The sequence below is a fragment of the Homarus americanus genome, unplaced genomic scaffold (assembly GCF_018991925.1).
Source record: "Homarus americanus isolate GMGI-L3 unplaced genomic scaffold, GMGI_Hamer_2.0 scaffold22250, whole genome shotgun sequence".
Taxonomy (NCBI): Eukaryota; Metazoa; Arthropoda; class Malacostraca; order Decapoda; family Nephropidae; genus Homarus; species Homarus americanus.
In genome coordinates, this window is record NW_024741189.1 from 1195210 (window position 1) to 1214875 (window position 19666).

Below are 19666 nucleotides of genomic sequence, written 5' to 3' on the forward strand. Positions count from 1 at the left end.
CTCTAGCACCAAGTAATGTGTTCTCTCTCTAGCACCAAGTAATGTGTTCTCTCTCTAGCACCAAGTAATGTCTTCTCTCTCTAGTACCAAGTAATGTGTTCTCTCTCTAGTACTGTACCAAGTGATGTGTTCTCTCTCTAGTACTGTACCAAGTGATGTGTTCTCTCTCTAGTACTGTACCAAGTAATGTGTTCTCTCTCTAGTACTGCACCAAGTAATGTGTTCTCTCTCTAGCACCAAGTAATGTGTTCTCTCTCTAGTACTGTACCAAGTAATGTGTTCTCTTTCTAGCACCAAGTAATGTGTTCTCTCTCTAGCACCAAGTAATGTGTTCTCTCTCTAGCACCAAAGTAATGTGTTCTCTCTCTAGCACCAAGTAATGTATTTCCTCTCTCTAGCACCAAGTAATCTGTTCTCTCTAACTTTTTAGTAATGTGTTCACTCTCTAGCACCAAGTAATGTGTTCTCTCTAGCACCATCAATAATTCTCTCTCTAGCACCAAATGTGTTCTCTCTCACTTTTCAAGTAATGTGTTCTCTCTGCTTTTACTGTAATATGTTCTTTCTCTCTAGCACCAAGTAATGTGTTCTCTATCTGAGTACTGTACCAAGTAATGTGTTCTCTCTCTAGCACACATGTAATGTGTTCTCTCTAGCTCCAAGTAGTAATGTTCTGTCTCTAGCACCAGTAATGTGGTACCTGTCTCTAGCACCAAATATGTGTTCTCTCTCTAGCTCCAAGTAATGTGTTCTCTCTCTAGCTCCAAGTAATGTGTTCTCTCTCTAGCACCAAGTAATGTGTTCTCTCTCTAGCACCAAGTAATGTGTTCTCTCTCTAGCTCCAAGTAATGTGTTCTCTCTCTAGTACCAAGTAATGTGTTCTCTCTCTAGCTCCAAGTAATGTGTTCTCTCTCTAGCTCCAAGTAATGTGTTCTCTCTCTAGCACCAAGTAATGTGTTCTCTCTCTAGCTCCAAGTAATGTGTTCTCTCTCTAGCACCAAGTAATGTGTTCTCTCTCTAGCACCAAGTAATGTGTTCTCTCTCTCTAGCACCAAGAAATGTGTTCTCTCTCTAGCTCCAAGTAATGTGTTCTGTATCTAGCACCAAGTAATGTGTTCTGTCTCTAGCACCAAGTAATGTGTTCTCTCTCTAGCTCCAAGTAATGTGTTCTCTCTCTAGCTCAAAGTAATGTGTTCTCTCTCTAGCACCAAGTAATGTGTTCTCTCTCTAGCACCAAATGTGTTTCTGTCTCTAGCACCAAGTAATGTGTTCTCTCTCTAGTACCAAGTAATGTGTTCTGTCTCTAGCACCAAGTAATGTGTTCTCTCTCTAGCTCCAAGTAATGTGTTCTCTCTCTAGCACCAAGTAATGTGTTCTCTCTCTAGCTCCAAGTAATGTGTTCTGTCTCTAGCACCAAGTAATGTGTTCTCTCTCTAGCTCCAAGTAATGTGTTCTGTCTCTAGCACCAAGTAATGTGTTCTCTGTCTAGTACTGTACCAAGTAATGTGTTCTCTCTCTAGCACCAAGTAATGTGTTCTCTCTCTAGCACCAAGTACTGTGTTCTCTCTATAGCACCAAGTAATGTGTTCTCTCTCTAGCTCCAAGTAATGTGTTCTCTCTATAGCACCAAGTAATGTGTTCTCTCTCACCAAGTAATGTGTTCTGTCTCTAGCACCAAGTAATGTGTTCTCTCTCTAGCACCAATGTGTGTTCTCTCTCTAGCACCAAATGTGTTCTCTCTCTAGCACCAAGTAATGTGTTCTCTCTCTAGCACCAAGTAATGTGTTCTCTCTCTAGCACCAAGTAATGTGTTCTCTCTCTAGCACCAAGTAATGTGTTCTCTCTCTAGCACCAAGTAATGTGTTCTCTCTCTAGCACCAAGTAATGTGTTCTCTCTCTAGCACCAAGTAATGTGTTCTCTCTCTAGCACCAAGTAATGTGTTCTCTCTCTAGCACCAAGTAATGTGTTCTCTCTCTAGCACCAAGTAATGTGTTCTCTCTCTAGCACCAAGTAATGTGTTCTCTCTCTAGCACCAAGTAATGTGTTCTCTCTCTAGCACCAAGTAATGTGTTCTCTCTCTAGCACCAAGTAATGTGTTCTCTCTCTAGCTCCAAGTAATGTGTTCTCTCTCTAGCACCAAGTAATGTGTTCTCTCTCTAGCACCAAGTAATGTGTTCTCTCTCTCTAGCACCAAGTAATGTGTTCTCTCTCTCTAGCACCAAGTAATGTGTTCTGTCTCTAGCACCAAGTAATGTGTTCTCTCTCTAGCTCAAAGTAATGTGTTCTCTCTCTAGCACCAAGTAATGTGTTCTCTCTCTAGCTCCAAGTAATGTGTTCTGTCTCTAGCACCAAGTAATGTGTTCTCTCTCTAGTACCAAGTAATGTGTTCTGTCTCTAGCACCAAGTAATGTGTTCTCTCTCTAGCTCCAAGTAATGTGTTCTCTCTCTAGCACCAAGTAATGTGTTCTCTCTCTAGCACCAAGTAATGTGTTCTCTCTCTAGCTCCAAGTAATGTGTTCTGTCTCTAGCACCAAGTAATGTTCTTTGAAGTTTCTCTCCAGGTTCTCTATAGCACCATAATGTGTTCTCTCTAGCTCCAAGTAATGTGTTCTCTATAGCACCAAGTAAGTGTTCTGTCTCAGCACCAAGTAATGTGTTCTCTCTCTAGCACCAGTAATGTGTTCTCTAGCACCTACTAATGTGTTCTCTCTAGCAACGGTAATGTGTTCTGTCTCTAGCACTCAAGTAATGTGTTCTTCTCTAGCACTGTAAGTGTGTTCTCTCTCTATGTGTCTCTAGCACCAAGTAATGTGTCTCTCTCTAGCACCAAGTAATGTGTCTCCTCTAGCACCAAGTAATGTGTTCTCTCTAGCACCAAGTAATGTGTTCTCTCTAGCACCAAGTAATGTGTTCTCTCTAGCTAACCAAGTAATGTGTTCTGTCTCTAGCACGTAATGTGTCTCTAGCACCAAGTAAGTGTTCTCTCTCTGCACCAAGTAATGTGTTCTCTCTAGCACCAAGTAATGTGTTCTCTCTCACTGCACCAAGTAATGTGTTCTCTCTAACCAAGTAATGTGTTCTCTAGTACTGCACCAAGTAATGTGTTCTCTAGCACCAAGTAATGCCTTCTAGTACTGTACCAAGTAATGTGTTCTCTCTCTGCAAGTAATGTGCCTCTCTAGCACCAAGTAATGTGTTTCTGTAGTACAAGTAATGTGTCTCTAGTACTGTACCAAGTAATGTGTTCTCTAGCACCATGTAATGTGTCTCTAGCACCAAGTAATGTGTTCTTCTCTAGTACTGCACCAAGTAATGTGTTCTCTCTAGAGTGTTCTCTCTCTATGTACCAAGTAATGTGTTCTCTCTCTAGCACCAAGTAATGTGTCTTCTAGTACTGTACCAAGTAATGTGTTCTCTCTAGCACAGTGTTCTCTAGTACTGTACCAAGTAATGTGTTCTAGCACCAAGTAATGTGTTCTCTAGTACTGTACATAATGTGCTCTCTCTAGTACTGTACCAAGTAATGTGTTCTCTCTCTACAGTAATGTTTTCGCAACGCTAATGTGTTCTCTCTCTAGTACTGTACCAAGTAATGTGTCTCTCTAGCACCAAGTAATGTGTTCTCTCTATACCAAGTAATGTGTTCTTTCTAGTACCAAGTAATGTGTTCTCTCTAGCACCAAGTAATGTGTTCTCTCTCTTAGCACCAAGTAATGTGTCTCTAGCACCAAGTAATGTGTCTTCTCTACACCAAGTAATGTGTTCTTCTATGTATATGTTCTCTTCTAGCACCAAGTAATGTGTCTCTAGCACTCAGTAATGTGTTCTCTCTCTACCAAGAGGTTCTCTCTAGTACTGTACCAAGTAATGTGTTCTCTCTAGCATTTAATGTGTTCTAGTAGCACCAAGTAATGTGTCTCTAGCACCAAGTAATGTTCTTTCTAGCACCATAATGTCTCTAGTACTGCACCAAGTAATGTTCTCTCTCTAGCACAAGTAATGTGTTCTCTCTACTGCACCAAGTAATGTGTTTCCTCTAGCCCAAGTAATGTGTTCTCTTAACCAAGTAGTGTTCTCTGACTGCACCAGTAATGTTCTCTCTCCACCAAGTAATGTGTTCTCTCTCTAGCACCAAGTAATGTGTTCTCTCTAGCACCAAGTGTGTTCTCTTCAGCCCAAGGTGTCTTTCCACCAAGTAATGTGTTCCTCTCTAGCACCAAGAAATGTTCTCTTTCTAGCACCAAGTAATGTGTTCTCTCTCTAGTACTGCACCAAGTAATGTGTTCTCTGTACTGCACCAAGTAATGTGTTCTCTCTCTAGCACCAAGTAATGTTCTCTCTAGTACTGTACCAAGTAATGTGTTCTTCTCTAGCAACAAGTAAGTTCTCTCTCTAGCACCAAGTAATGTGTTCTCTCTCTAGCACCAAGTAATGTGTTCTCTCTCTAGCACCAAGTAATGTGTTCTCTCTCTAGCACCAAGTAATGTTTCTCTTCAGCACCCACACAGTTTGACCAAAACACAAACATTAATTCAAAATCTAAGACTTTCAACACTTTTTTCATTTTTAACAATATTGTATCTACAGTAAGCTAATATCACTAGCCCAGCTGAGTAATGAAGTTAAGCAAAAGTAAAGCAAAAGTAACAGAACATTTATCAGCTGTTAAAAAAATAAGCAAGTACAATACTATATGTTCCCCACAATGCTGTAGCTATAAATCAAATAATGTAGCTACAGTACAGTACAGTACATAAACAACATGTACAACTGTGTCAACACCATCAGTAGTGTAGCCTATAAAGTCAACTTTTCAAGATGGGATCTTATGTTAATCATTATCAAAGTGTTTAAAATACATTAATTCATCAAAAGCTTCTTCTTTTTAAATCAAGTCTCCTTTTATATAAATTATAAGTTGACAAGTGTTAAGAATCATCCAGTAGTGTTAAGTGGTGCCCCCCCTCACTGGCTACTGTAGTTCTCAGGTGTTGATGTAACAAGAGTGGCTGTCTCAGTGAACCCCAGACCCTTCAACTCTATCTGGCTGTGTATGGTTCAGGGGTGTAGTGCTGTATGGTTCAGGGGTGTAGTGCTGTGTATGGTTCAGGGGTGTAGTGCTGTGTATGGTTCAGGGGTGTAGTGCTGTGTATGGTTCAGGGGTGTAGCTGTGTATGGTTCAGGGTGTAGTGCTGTGTATGGTTCAGGGGTGTAGTGCTGTGTATGGTTCAGGGGTGTAGTGCTGTGGTATGGTTCAGGTAGTGCTGTATGGTTCAGGGGTGTAGTGCTGTGTATGGTTCAGGGGTGTAGTGCTGTATGGTTCAGGGTGTAGTGCTGTGTATGGTTCAGGGGTAGTAGTGCTGGTATGGTTCAGGGTGTAGTGCTGTGTATGGTTCAGGGGTAGTGCTGTGTGTATGGTTCAGGGGTGTAGTGCTGTGTATGGTTCAGGGTGTAGTGCTGTGTATGGTTCAGGGGTGTAGTGCTGTGTATGGTTCAGGGTGTAGTGCTGTGTATGGTTCAGGGGTGTAGTGCTGTGTATGGTTCAGGGTGGTACTGTGTGTATGGTTCAGGGTGTAGTGCGTGTATGGTTCAGGGGTGTAGTGCTGTGTATGGTTCAGGGGTGTAGTGCTGTGTGTATGGTTCAGGGTGTAGTGCTGTGTATGGTTCAGGGGTGTAGTGTGTATGGTTCAGGGGTGTAGTGCTGTGTATGGTTCAGGGGTGTAGTGCTGTGTATGGTTCAGGGGTGTAGTGCTGTGTATGGTTCAGGGTGTAGAACTGTGGCTGTGTATGGTTCGGGGTGTAGTGCTGTGTATGGTTCAGGGGTGTAGTGCTGTGTGGTTCAGGGGTGTAGTGCTGTGTATGGTTCAGGGGTGTAGTGCTGTGTATGGTTCAGGGGTGTAGTACTGTGTATGGTTCAGGGGTGTAGTGCTGTGTATGGTTCAGGGGTGTAGTGCTGTGTATGGTTCAGGGTGTAGTACTGTGGCTGTGTATGGTTCAGGGGTGTAGTGCTGTGTATGGTTCAGGGGTGTAGCACTGTGTATGGTTCAGGGTGTAGTGCTGTGTATGGTTCAGGGGTGTAGAGCTGTGTATGGTTTCAGGGGTGTAGTGCTGTGTATGGTTCAGGGGTTAGTACTGTGTATGGTTCAGGGGTGTGTACTGTGTATGGTTCAGGGGTGTAGTGCTGTATGGTTCAGGGGTGTAGTACTGTGGCTGTGTATGTTCAGGGGTGTAGTACTGTGGCTGTGTATGGTTCAGGGTGTAGTGCTGTGTATGGTTCAGGGGTGTAGTACTGTGTATGGTTCAGGGTGTAGTGCTGTGTATGGTTTCAGGGGTGTAGTGCTGTGTATGGTTCAGGGGTGTAGTACTGTGTCTGTGTAGTTCAGGGGTGTAGTGCTGTTATGGTTCAGGGTGTAGTGCTGTGTATGGTTCAGGGGTGTAGTGCTGTGTATGGTTCAGGGGTGTAGTACTGTGTATGGTTCAGGGGTGTAGTGCTGTGTATGGTTCAGGGGTGTAGAACTGTGGCTGTGTATGGTTCAGGGGTGTGTAATAACTGTGTACTGTGCTGTGGTGTGGCTCACACTGTACTGTGGTGTGGCTCACACTGTGCTGTGGTGTGTCACATGTGCTGTGGTGTGGCTCACTGTACTGTGGTGTGGCTCACACTGTACTGTGGTGTGGCTCACACTGTACTGTGGTGTGGCTCACACTGTACTGTGGTGTAGCTCACCTTGTACTGTGGTGTGGCTCACACTGTGCTGTGGTGTGGCTCACACTGTACTGTGGTGTGGCTCACACTGTACTGGTGTGTCACACTGTACTGTGGTGTGGCTCACACTGTACTGTGGCTCACATCTTCTGTTACTAGTTATATAGTGAGAAAATTTGAAATATTATAACTGAGACAACAGCTGGTGCTCTGTCTTAACTCTCGCCGTTGACATCCTGTTTTGTACCGATCCAATTTTTATTGGCTTGTTCATAGTTTGCTAGACACCGGGGCGACGATATAGAAGGTCTTTGGGCGCTGATCTCTTCGTAGTATCGGAGGGTGTCGGAGAGCTTCAGGTCTTAGATCTGCGCCACCGGCCCTCGACCTTCTGTTTGGAGACAGGCATGCAGTGGTGGTGTTTAATAATGTTACTAAGAACACAACACACACACTAGTATAGTCTATAAAGTCTCTCTAAGATACACACACAAATAAAATTAACAAATGACTGTAAGCAAATAAGTTTTCTATGTCTTAAATATACAGTACAGGTGTTCCTCTACTGGGCTAGGTTCATGAGGCTTGTTTATCAGTCCTTTTACTCTTGTATACACCCAACATATTATACTGTATACTTTAATAATAAATACACCATATTACTCAACAGACTCAACAGCATATCTTACTAGCCTTTAACAGTACTGTATCTTAATGTTTAAATATCTTATATTAATTTTACAGGCAGTACAGTACAGTTTGCTTAATCTCTCAATGTTCGTAAGTAATGGAACACCTGTATTCTAACTTAAAAAATACTTCAGCAATGTATTTAGCTTAAGTAACAACACCAAGACTTACCCGAGCCTTTTCAAAAATTGGCCACTTTGTTAATAAACTTTTCTAGTCTTGGTCCTTCAATGGTTCCAAGTTGTGACAAACAAGAGGAGAGTTTGATGTAGGAGTCAGCAACACCTGCCAGTAAATTAATAGATGTAACCATTGTCTTACAAGGTACAGTACAGTACAGTACAGTACAGTACAGTACAAACAAGAGAAGTTTGATGTAGGAGTCAGCAACACCTGCCAGTAAATTAATAGATGTAACCATTGTCTTACAAGGTACAGTACAGTACAGTACAGTACAGTACAGTACAGTACAGTACAGAACAATACAGTACAGTACAGTACAGAACAATACAGTACAGTACAGTACAATACAGTACAGTACAGTACAAACAAGAGGAGAGTTTGATGTAGGAGTCAACAACACCTGCCAGTAATTAATAGATGTAACCATTGTCTTACAAGGTACAGTACAGTACAGTACAGTACAGAACAATACAGTACAGTACAGTACAGAACAATACAGTACAGTACAGTACAATGCAGTACAGTACAGTACAGTACAATACAGAACAATACAGTACAGTACAGTACAGTACAGTACAGTACAAACAAGAGAGGAAGTTTGATGTAGGAGTCAGCAACACCTGCCAGTAAATTAATAGATGTAACCATTGTCTTACAAGGTACAGTACAGTACAGTACAGTTCAGTACAGTACAGTACAGTACAAACAAGAGGAGAGTTTGATGTAGGGTCAACACACCTGCCAGTAAATTAATAGATGTAACCATTGTCTTACAAGGTACAGTACAGTACAGTACAGTACAGTACAGTACAGTACAGTACAGTTCAGTACAGTACAGTACAAACAAGAGGAGAGTTTGATGTGAGAGTCAGCAACACCTGCCAGTAAATTAATAGATGTAACCATTGTCTTACAAGGTACAGTACAGTACAGTACAGTACAGTACAGTACAGTACAGTACAGTACAGTACAATGCAGTACAGTTCAGTACAGTACAGTACAGTACAAACAAGAGGAGAGTTTGATGTGAGTCAGCAACACCTGCCAGTAAATTAATAGATGTAACCATTGTCTTACAAGGTACAGTACAGTACAGTACAGTACAGTACAGTACAGTACAGTACAGTACATAGAACAATACAGTACAGTACAGAACAATACAGTACAGTACAGTACAGTACAGTACAGTACAAACAAGAAGGAGAGTTTGATGTAGGAGTCAGCAACACCTGCCAGTAAATTAATAGATGTAACCATTGTCTTACAAGGTACAGTACAGTACAGTACAGTACAGTACAGTACAGTTCAGTTCAGTACAGTTACAGTACAGTACAGTACAGTACAGAACAATACAGTACAGTACAGTACAGTACAGTACAGTACAAACAAGAGAGAGTTTGATGTGAGTCAGCAACACCTGCCAGTAAATTAATAGATGTAACCATTGTCTTACAAGGTACAGTACAGTATACAGTACAGTACAGTACAGTACAGTTCAGTACAGTACAGTTCAGTACAAACAAGAGGAGAGTTTGATGTAGGAGTCAGCAACACCTGCCAGTAAATTAATAGATGTAACCATTGTCTTACAAGGTACAGTACAGTACAGTACAGTACAATTACAGTACAGTACAGTTCAGTACAGTACAGTTCAGTACAAACAAGAGGAGAGTTTGATGTAGGAGTCAGCAACACCTGCCAGTAAATTAATAGATGTAACCATTGTCTTACAAGGTACAGTACAGTACAGTACAGTACAGTACAGTACAGTACAGTACAGTACAGTACAAACAAGAGGAGAATTTGATGTAGGAGTCAGCAACACTGCCAGTAAATTAATAGATGTAACCATTGTCTTACAAGGTACGGTACAGTACAGTACAGTACAGTACAGAACAGAACAGAACAGAATAGAACAGAACAGAACAGTACAGTACAGAACAGAACAGAACAGTACAGTACAGTACAGAACAGAACAGAACAGAACAGAACAGAACAGAACAGTACAGTACAGAACAGTACAGTACAGTACAGTACAGTACAGAACAATACAGTACAGAACAATACAGTACAGTAAAGTAAAGTACAGAACAATACAGTACAGTACAGTACAGAACAGCACAGCACAGTACAGTACAGTACAGAACAGCACAGTACAGAACAGTACAGTACAGTACAGTACAGTACAGAACAGTACAGTACAGAAAAGTACAGAACAGTACAGTACAGAACAGAACAGTACAGAAAAATACAGTACAGTGCAGAACAATACAGTACAGTACAGAACAATACAGTACAGTGCAGAACAATACAGTACAGTACAGAACAATACAGTACAGTACAGAACAATACAGTACAGTACAGAACAGTACAGTACAGTACAGAACAATACAGTACAGAACAGTACAGAACAGTACAGTACAGTACAGAACAGAACAGAACAGTACAGAACAGTACAGTACAGTACAGAACAGTACAGAACAGTACAGAACAATACAGTACAGTATAGTTCAGTACAGAACATTACAGAACAGTACAGTACAGAAAAGAAGAGAACAAAATAGTACAGTACAGTACAGTACAATACAGTGCAGAACAGTACAGAACAGTACAGTACAGAACAGTACAGTACAGTACAGAACAGTACAGTACAGAACAGTACAGTACAGTACAGAACAGAACAGCACAGAACAGTACAGAACAGAACAGTACAGTACAGTACAGTACAGAACAGTACAGTACAGTACAGAACAGAACAGTACAGTACAGAACAGTACTGTACAGTACAATACAGTACAGTACAGAACAAAACAGAACAGTACAGTACAGTACAGTACAGTACAGTACAGTACAGTACAGCACAGCACAGAACAGTACAGTACAGTACAATACAGTACAGTACAATACAGTACAGAACACTACAGAACAGTACAGTACAGTACAGCACAGAACAGTACAGTACAGTACAGTACAGAACAGTACAGTACAGTATAGTACAGCACAGAACAGAACAGAACAGAACAGAACAGTACAGTACAGTACAATACAGTACAGTACAGTAGAGAACAGTACTGTACAGTACAGTACAGTACAGCACAGCACAGCACAGCACAGAACAGAACAGAACAGTACAGTACAATACAGTACAGTACAGTACAGTATAGTACAGTACAGTATAGTATAGTATAGTACAGTACAGTACAGTACAGTACAGTACAGTTTTACCTGTATTTGATCATATCACTTAAACTTAAATGCCATAGGATACCCAACTTTTGCTCGTTAGGTACCATAGGATACCCAACTTTTGCTCGTTAGGTACCATAGGATGCCCAACTGTTGCTCGATAGGTACCATAGGATACCCAACTCTTGCTAGATAGGTACCATAGGATACCCAACTTTTGCTCGTTAGGTACCATAGGATACCCAACTTTTGCTAGATAGGTACCATAGGATACCCAACTTTTGCTAGATAGGTACCATAGGATACCCAACTTTTGCTAGATAGGTACCATAGGATACCCAACTTTTACAGATAGGTACCATAGATACCTAACTTTTTGCCCAAGTAGGGGTACCATAGATACCCAATTTTTGCCCGTTAGGGTACCATATAGGATACCTAACTTTTGCTCGTTAGGGTACCATAGGATACCCAATTTTTGCTAGATAGGTACTCTGTTATAGGATGTTCCAACTTTGCTAGATAGGTACTATAGGATACCCAACTTTTTGCTAGATAGGTACCATAGGATACCCAACTTTTGCTAGATAGGCACTACAGGATACCCAATCTCTTTGCTAGATAGGCACTATAGATACCTAACTTTGCCCAAGTAGGGGCACCATAGGATACCCAACTTTTTACCCGTTAGGGTACCATAGATACCCACCTTGCTCAAGTAGGGGTACTACAGGATGCCCAATCTCTTTTGCTCGATAGGTACCATAGATACCCAACTTGCTCGAGCAGGTACCATAGGATACCTAACTTTTGCTCATAGGTACCATAGATACCCAACTTTTAAGCATAGATAGGTACCAAGTAGGATACCCAATCTTGCTCGTTAGGGTACCATAGATACCCAACTTTTTGCTAGATAGGTACCATAGATACTCATCTTTTTGTTCTCGTTAGGTACCATAGGATACCCAACTTTTGCTCGATAGGTACCATAGGATACCCAACTTTTGCTAGATAGGTACCATAGGATACCCAACTTTTGCTAGATAGGTACCATAGGATACCCAACTTTTGCTAGATAGGTACCATAGGATACCCAACTTTTGCTATATAGGTACCATAGGATACCCAACTTTTGCTAGATAGTTACCATAGGATACCCAACTTTTGCTAGATAGGTACCATAGGATACCCAACTCTTGCTCGATAGGTACCATAGGATACCCAACTCTTGCTCGATAGGTACCATAGGATACCCAACTTTTGCTCGTTAGGTACCATAGGATACCCAACTTTTGCTCGTTAGGTACCATAGGATACCCAACTTTTGCTAGATAGGTACCATAGGATACCCAACTTTTGCTATATAGGTACCATAGGATACCCAACTTTTGCTAGATAGTTACCATAGGATACCCAACTTTTGCTAGATAGGTACCATAGGATACCCAACTCTTGCTCGATAGGTACCATAGGATACCCAACTCTTGCTCGATAGGTACCATAGGATACCCAACTTTTGCTCGTTAGGTACCATAGGATACCCAACTTTTGCTCGTTAGGTACCATAGGATACCCAACTTTTGCTCGTTAGGTACCATAGGATACCCAACTTTTGCTCGTTAGGTACCATAGGATACCCAACTTTTGCTCGTTAGGTATTCTAAGGAAATCACAAATTATAGGATTGGTTCATAACACAAGAGAACATGATGCCAGGTTGTTCAGCACCCAGACCCCTAATATTGTACCGTACTGTACTGTACTGTACCGTACTGTACTGTACTGTACTGTACTGTACTGTACTGTACTGTACTGTACTGTACTGTACCCCCTCTTGCTGTTGTGGGACTATGGAAGGTAGCTACTGGAACAGGCTTCATACAAGGTTTTAAGCAGCAGAACAGACTTTAGAAGTTAACTGTACACACTTACTTTTATGTGTCTGAGTCATCTTGTCAGCTTTTATAGTTGAGTCCTTTATTGCTGTGTGGTACTCCAGCAGAAAACCTTTCTCCTTCTCGAAGTAGTCGTCGACATCCTTCTGTGTGGCAGACAACAGGATCTCGTCGGTTGACTTGTTGAAACTCTTAAATAGCCCTTCCACCTTCTCTTTCTTGTTCTTCGTTCTGACTGAGAGCTGCAACAATTCCATAAGAGCATTACAGTACATCTTACCACCGGCATCTTTATTAAGTGTGGCTAACTCACGTCACAATCTGAAGGTCATTACTACGTTACTGTATTAGTCTAGGAACATTTTACCACGAGGGAAATTAATACATACAGTAACCTAATACAGGTAGTCCCCGACTTACGACTGACTCAACTTACGTCAATCCGCACTTACGACCTGCTGTGACCTTAAGACCGTTGGCACATACAACCGCCGCAGTCGTGGCCAAAATTTATTTCAAATGACGCCCGCATTTTCTATACCGAAACGTTTCCGTTCTGAGCGAGAGCGTGGCTGGCTTGGGTCACCGCGTGGGTACACTCACTCAGTACAGCGCTTAGTTGGTGTTTGGCAATCGTATCCTATACTGATCGCGCTGTGAACTTACGTTATTATCGTATTTAATTGACTTTATAATGACTGAAAAGCGTACAAGTGAGAGTGCTGGTGGTGCTCCAAAGAAAAGGAGACAGGCAATTACTTTTGAGATGAAAATGAAGATAATAATGCAATATGAGAATGGAAAAACTGTAGCAACAATCTCACGTGACCTAGGCTTCTCGCACTCAACCATATCCACTATTCTGAAGGACAAGGAACGTATTCGTGATGTAGTGAAAGGAACAACACCTATAAAGAGAACTATAATTTTGAAGAAAAGACAAGGTCCTATTCACGATATGGAAAAATTATTGGTGATATGGAAAGAAGACCAAATACAGAAGCGTGTACCCTTAAGCCTTCTAACCATACAGGCTAAAGCAAGAAGCCTGTTCCAAAGCCTGAAGGAGCAGGCAGGAGATGAATGTGAGCAAACCTTTACAGCAAGTCATGGGTGGTTTAATAGATTTAAAAAACGCTACAGTTTACACAATGTTAAGGTGAGTGGAGAGACAGCTAGTGCTGATGTTGGTGCTGCCGAAGCTTTTAAGGAGGAGTTAGATGATGTGATTGTGGAAGGGAATTATTTGCCTGAGCAAATATTCAATGTGGATGAGACTGGATTATTGTGGAAGCGCATGCCTGAGTGGACATACATCCACAAAGAGACGAAAACAATGCCAGGATTCAAGGCACTCAAGGGCAGAATTACACTTCTGTTGGGGGGGAATGTTGCTGGTTTCAAGCTAAAGCCCTTCATGATCTATTATTTAGAGAACCCCAGGGCTTTTAAACATGTCAGCAATCACACACTGCCAGTGTTTTATCGCAGTAACAAGAAAGCCTGGATGACCATTGTACTGTTTGAGGATTGGTTCATGACTTGTTTCATTCCTCGAGCCAAGGAGTATTGTCTGCAACAACGGATTCCAATCAAGATTTTGCTGATTTTGGATAATGCTCCGGGACACCCACCACACCTGGACGACATGCACCCTGATGTTAAGGTAGTGTACATTCCACCTAACACTACCTCTGTCATCCAACCCATGGATCAAGGTGCTATTGCTGCCTTTAAAACGTATTATTTACGTACAACCTTCGCTCAGGCTGTTGCTGCTACTGAAGGTGAGAAAATGCTCAGAGAGTTTTGGAAGGAGTACAACATTTTGTCATGTATAAAGAACATTAGTGCAGCATGGGATCAGGTTACAGGTCAGTGCATGAATGGAATATGGAAGAAAGTCCTGAAAAGATATGTGAACAGTTTTAGAGGATTTAATGAAAATGAAGTTATTTCGGATATTAGTAACAAGATAGTGGAGTTAGGTAAACAGCTTCAGTTAGAGGTTGATAATGAAGATGTTGAACAGTTGGTTGAAAGTGTAGCAGAAGAGCTCAGTAACGAAGATCTCATTGAACTGGAAGCACACAAAGATGCAGAGGAAGAAGCCAGTCTAAATGTAGAAGAAGGACCTGCACCCCCCAAAAAGTTTTCAGTGAAGCAAATGGCAAAGGCATTTGCTACAATTAATAAAGGAATGAAAATGTTTGATGGCATGAATCAAAATTATAAGCGTTATGCCAAAGTTGACAGAATGATCCAAGATGCACTTGCTTGCTACAGAGAAATTTATAATGAAAAGAAAAAGCAAACTGTGCAGCCTAAATTGGACATCTATTTTAAGAAGTCCCCCAGTGCTGTCTCCTCACGCCCCACCAGTGCTGCCTCTTCACTCCCTAAAGATGATCCAATACCTTCAACCAGCAAGTTTCCCCTGTACATAAACCTGTCTGAAGAAAGCGACATTGATGACCCACCCAGCCCTGTCTCCTCCTCTGTTTCTTCCAGTTAATGTAGTCTCCATGTATAATTAGAAAATTATGGGGGCCCCGTGTGCATTCAGCTGACTACATTAAAGGTAAGTGCGCAGTCACACTGTATCCATTCATCATTATTTATTACTTTTACTGTACTGTATTTCATTGTAGATTTTTTTTTTTTTTTTCTATGTCAGACTTACGACCTGGATTTGGGTCCCTAACCCCGTCGTAAGTCTGGGACTACCTGTAATGGTAACAACACTATATATCTCATGCTCATCTTTTTGTTAACATGACTAAATAGATTAAGTAAGCCATGCAGGACCCAACAATATATCCTGTACCTCTCCAACTCCTGCTGAAGGAAGTTCTATATAGTGAAGAGAGCTCACTAAATATTTCATAACTATTAACCAACTTGTTCACTGTCACTTCTTAACTACATAAATTACTTTCCCTTCTAAACACCAGCTGCCTGTCTCTCCTGTGAGTGGCATCACGGCCAGACAGAAGTGACACACTAAGTTTAGCATGAAATATGTTGGAAAAATAAAATTGAGGGGAATTTTAATGTTAACATTTTATAATCGTCTCGGTTTTCACGGCATTCCGCGAGTTTTTCACCCATTGGGATACCTGGGAAAACATAGGCCTCTTCATACGGCCTGTAATTTGTAGCTGATAGTGTAGCTATGCCTTTTCTTTGAATCCATTCTGTTAGGTTATTGAGGTTGAATAGTCATGGAATAGCACTATGCTACCCCAAGGAGGTTTGTGTTCAGACTGGTGAAGTCGGTTGGCTGCAGGTTGCTCCGCGCAGTTACGCATATGGTTTGTCAGAGCTCGGTCAGTACTAACAAAACAAAACAAAACAAAAATGGCTGCCTGGTTATTGGTGGGAAATCTGTAAACATCTATGACAATGAGTTGTTTGTCAGACCACTGTCGGTAGTTTCAAGAATTATCGCAGTCATTTACTGAATATTCCCTGTTTATTTATTATTGTTTTTACTGTTCTCTTTGTTAAATGGAATTATTCTGGTAATATACCATATATATTCATTCCGAAGTTGTTTGGATTCTTAAACCAGGGGGATACCAAGATCCCCAATCCTGACCTGCACCATATTGGACGCAGGGTCATTTGGAGGGTAAAATAAAATAAAAAAACAGCGCGTCCTATATGCTGCAGTATAACGGTATATTACAACATCTCTAAGAAGAACTATTGCAACAGTAATAATACAGTGTACTGCACCAAATGAGCTCGTGAGATTAACTTTCATGAAGTGTCCAATAATAGACCAAGAACAATTTTAACAGACCAAAACATGAGTGAAATTAGTCTATGTGGCTTGCTGCCAGTTGAAGATAAACAGCTTACAGCCCCCACTGATTATTCCTATAATTAAATAACAAAGAGACCGACTCACATCCTGTTCATATTCAAGGAACACCTTGAAGTTGTGGTCTGTCCTGAAGATGGGGTGTTGTGCTAGTCTGGTGAGGAACACTTCATGCATCGCCACCGTCTTCTTGAACGTTGCCAGGTACTCGCTGGGGACACAATAACACTCGGCATAAATATTAAATTATCTCTCTCCTCGACCACTGTTTCATCTATATATACAAACTGTTTGACCTTTAATTGGGAAGGTTAATATTCCTCCCGTTGTATCACAAAATATTATCTTATTTAATATACTCCTAAAATAAATCACAATTATTTAAAACAATGTGGAATGACCATCTCCCATAACCTGTCATCTGACCTCACACATTTAGTACAGTTTTTGTCTTTTACTTCACTTCTGTACAGCTGTGTGTGTGTGTGAGTGTTTATAAATCATGAAACAACAAGCTACTTCACTTGGCTTGACAGATTGGGCTGGGTTGGGTGACAAGATGGAGTACAGTATCTGTGTCTGCCAACAAAGAGGAACACTTGAAGCATCACTGACCTACTGTCCAATGTCTGACAAATTACATATATCAAAGCAAATTGAGTTTTAAACTGAGAAGAAGTTAATGCAGTACAGTATGTCTGAAGTTAATAACAAGTTTCTAGCACAATACTGTATAAGTATGACAGTACAGTACTAATGTTGCCTTACTGTAATAACCTATACAGTACAGTACTAATGTTGCCTTACTGTAATAACCTATACAGTACAGTACTAATGTTGCCTTACTGTAATAACCTATACAGTACAGTACTAATGTTGCCTTACTGTAATAACCTATACAGTACAGTACTAATGTTGCCTTACTGTGATAACCTATACAGTACAGTACTAATGTTGCCTTACTGTAATAACCTATACAGTACAGTACTAATGTTGCCTTACTGTAATAACCTATACAGTACAGTACTAATGTTGCCTTACTGTAATAACCTATACAGTACAGTACTAATGTTGCCTTACTGTAATAACCTATACAGTACAGTACTAATGTTGCCTTACTGTGATAACCTATACAGTACAGTACTAATGTTGCCTTACTGTAATAACCTATACAGTACAGTACTAATGTTGCCTTACTGTAATAACCTATACAGTACAGTACTAATGTTGCCTTACTGTAATAACCTATACAGTACAGTACTAATGTTGCCTTACTGTGATAACCTATACAGTACAGTACTAATGTTGCCTTACTGTGATAACCTATACAGTACAGTACTAATGTTGCCTTACTGTAATAACCTATACAGTACAGTACTAATGTTGATTCTATGAGATAGTAATGCAGTAAGGAAGGTGTTAGTCTTAACCTCAATTCACACGACCATTCTTGTGGATTGTGGAGACGGATATTGCAGAAATAGGATTACAGTACAGGCAGTCCTCATTTAATGAAAATTTGCTGAATAAACTTCAAATTTAAATGATTTATGTAACACTCTTGTACTGTACATACTGTAATGACTGTTAAGATTCATGCCAGAGCTACTGTACAGCACAAGTCATCTTGATATCACTCAAATAGCTAAATTCCCTTCACAGTACTGCACAGAATTGTTGTCTCTCCCAGCACACCAGGTTAGTCTCAGTCTATGCTACCTGCTGTGCTACAAGTGTGAGTACTTCACCAAACTTTCCCAAAACCCATCAATAAGTGTAGAAAATGACTGGCAAGTACTGCACGGTGCTGCCACTAGAGGTCTAGCTCATCGTGCTATTACTGTGTTGAAGCGTGGGGGAGCATTTGTTGCAGCCCTAGTGAAGAGTGACCCCAAGAGGTCGAGGCTCAGTATGGGGAACAAGGAAATAACGTAATGTGGTGATAAATATATTGTACAGGTAAAAACAACATCATTATGGCAGGAATTAAAAGAGTGTGAGGGAGGTGAAGGCTTTGGAAACACTGAAGGTGAGCCATGGCTGGTCTGAGGTGTGCACACCACCACAACATTCGTGTGACTGAGGTGGTGACGAGTGATGGCATCATACCGGCAGACGGCTTCCTTGATGACCATAAAAACAAAGATAAAACGACTTCACTGGTAGAACACGCCCTCGAAGACATTACAGTATTGTACTGTGCATCTCCATGGAGAAAAATGTTTTGGCTTTCAAAGTGGTCAAAGATCACTTAACCATTCTTCCTGAAGGCAACACAGAGGACATTAATCACTCCTGGTGTACAGTACAGTACAGAGGGTCCCCGGGTTATCCGTTCATGAGGGTGTGCTTAACTTGGATTTGTCCGTAAGTTGGAACACATGCTATATGTATACATGTCCTGTACTTGCAGAACAATGTTTAAAATCCAATTATATCATAGTGTAAGTCCTTTTATACATCTAAAATCACTTAATTTAAGACAAGGGAAGAAATAGAATGACAAAATACAGTAAATGAATGTAAACAATAAGTCATCAGGTAAATAAAATACAGTACTGTAAACTCCAACTTAAATCCCCATTCATATTGATAGGTGATGGTGTTACTACTGTACCACAAACCTGGGTGATGGTGTTACTACTGTACCACAAACCTGGGTGATGGTGTTACTACTGTACCACAAACCTGGGTGATGGTGTTACTACTGTACCACAAACCTGGGTGATGGTGTTACTACTGTACCACAAACCTGGGTGATGGTGTTACTACTGTACCACAAACCTGGGTGATGGTATTACTACTGTACCACAAACCTGGGTGATGGTATTACTACTGTACCACAAACCTGGGTGATGGTATTACTACTGTACCACAAACCTGGGTGATGGTGTTATGGGATCACATCTTTGTTGCTAAATATTGTACAGAATGTATCCACCACAAAGATATCATTAATAATGTTCCTTGGCCGACAAATTTTGCATCATGTTTTACACCAAACATGAAGTGACTGTTGCTACCCATGACAACACTCATGGCCAATTGCTGTACTGAGAGAGAGAGAGAGAGAGAGAGAGAGAGAGAGGAGAGAGAGAGAGAGAGAGAGAGAGAGAGAGAGAGAGAGAGAGAGAGAGAGAGAGAGAGAGAGAGAGAGAGAGAGAGAGAGAGAG

General features: G+C 41.0%; 1 protein-coding gene across 1 annotated transcript in view; it reads right to left on the reverse strand.

Moving 5' to 3' along the window:
* LOC121875650 (sorting nexin-6-like) overlaps window positions 1-19666 on the reverse strand; it is a gene marked incomplete in the record, with an annotated part of 89095 nt that overhangs the window by 26825 nt on the left and 42604 nt on the right. The window contains 4 exon segments of the mRNA XM_042380271.1: window positions 7569-7587; window positions 7589-7682; window positions 12702-12906; window positions 16581-16704. Coding sequence (XP_042236205.1) covers window positions 7569-7587; window positions 7589-7682; window positions 12702-12906; window positions 16581-16704 — 442 coding nt within the window.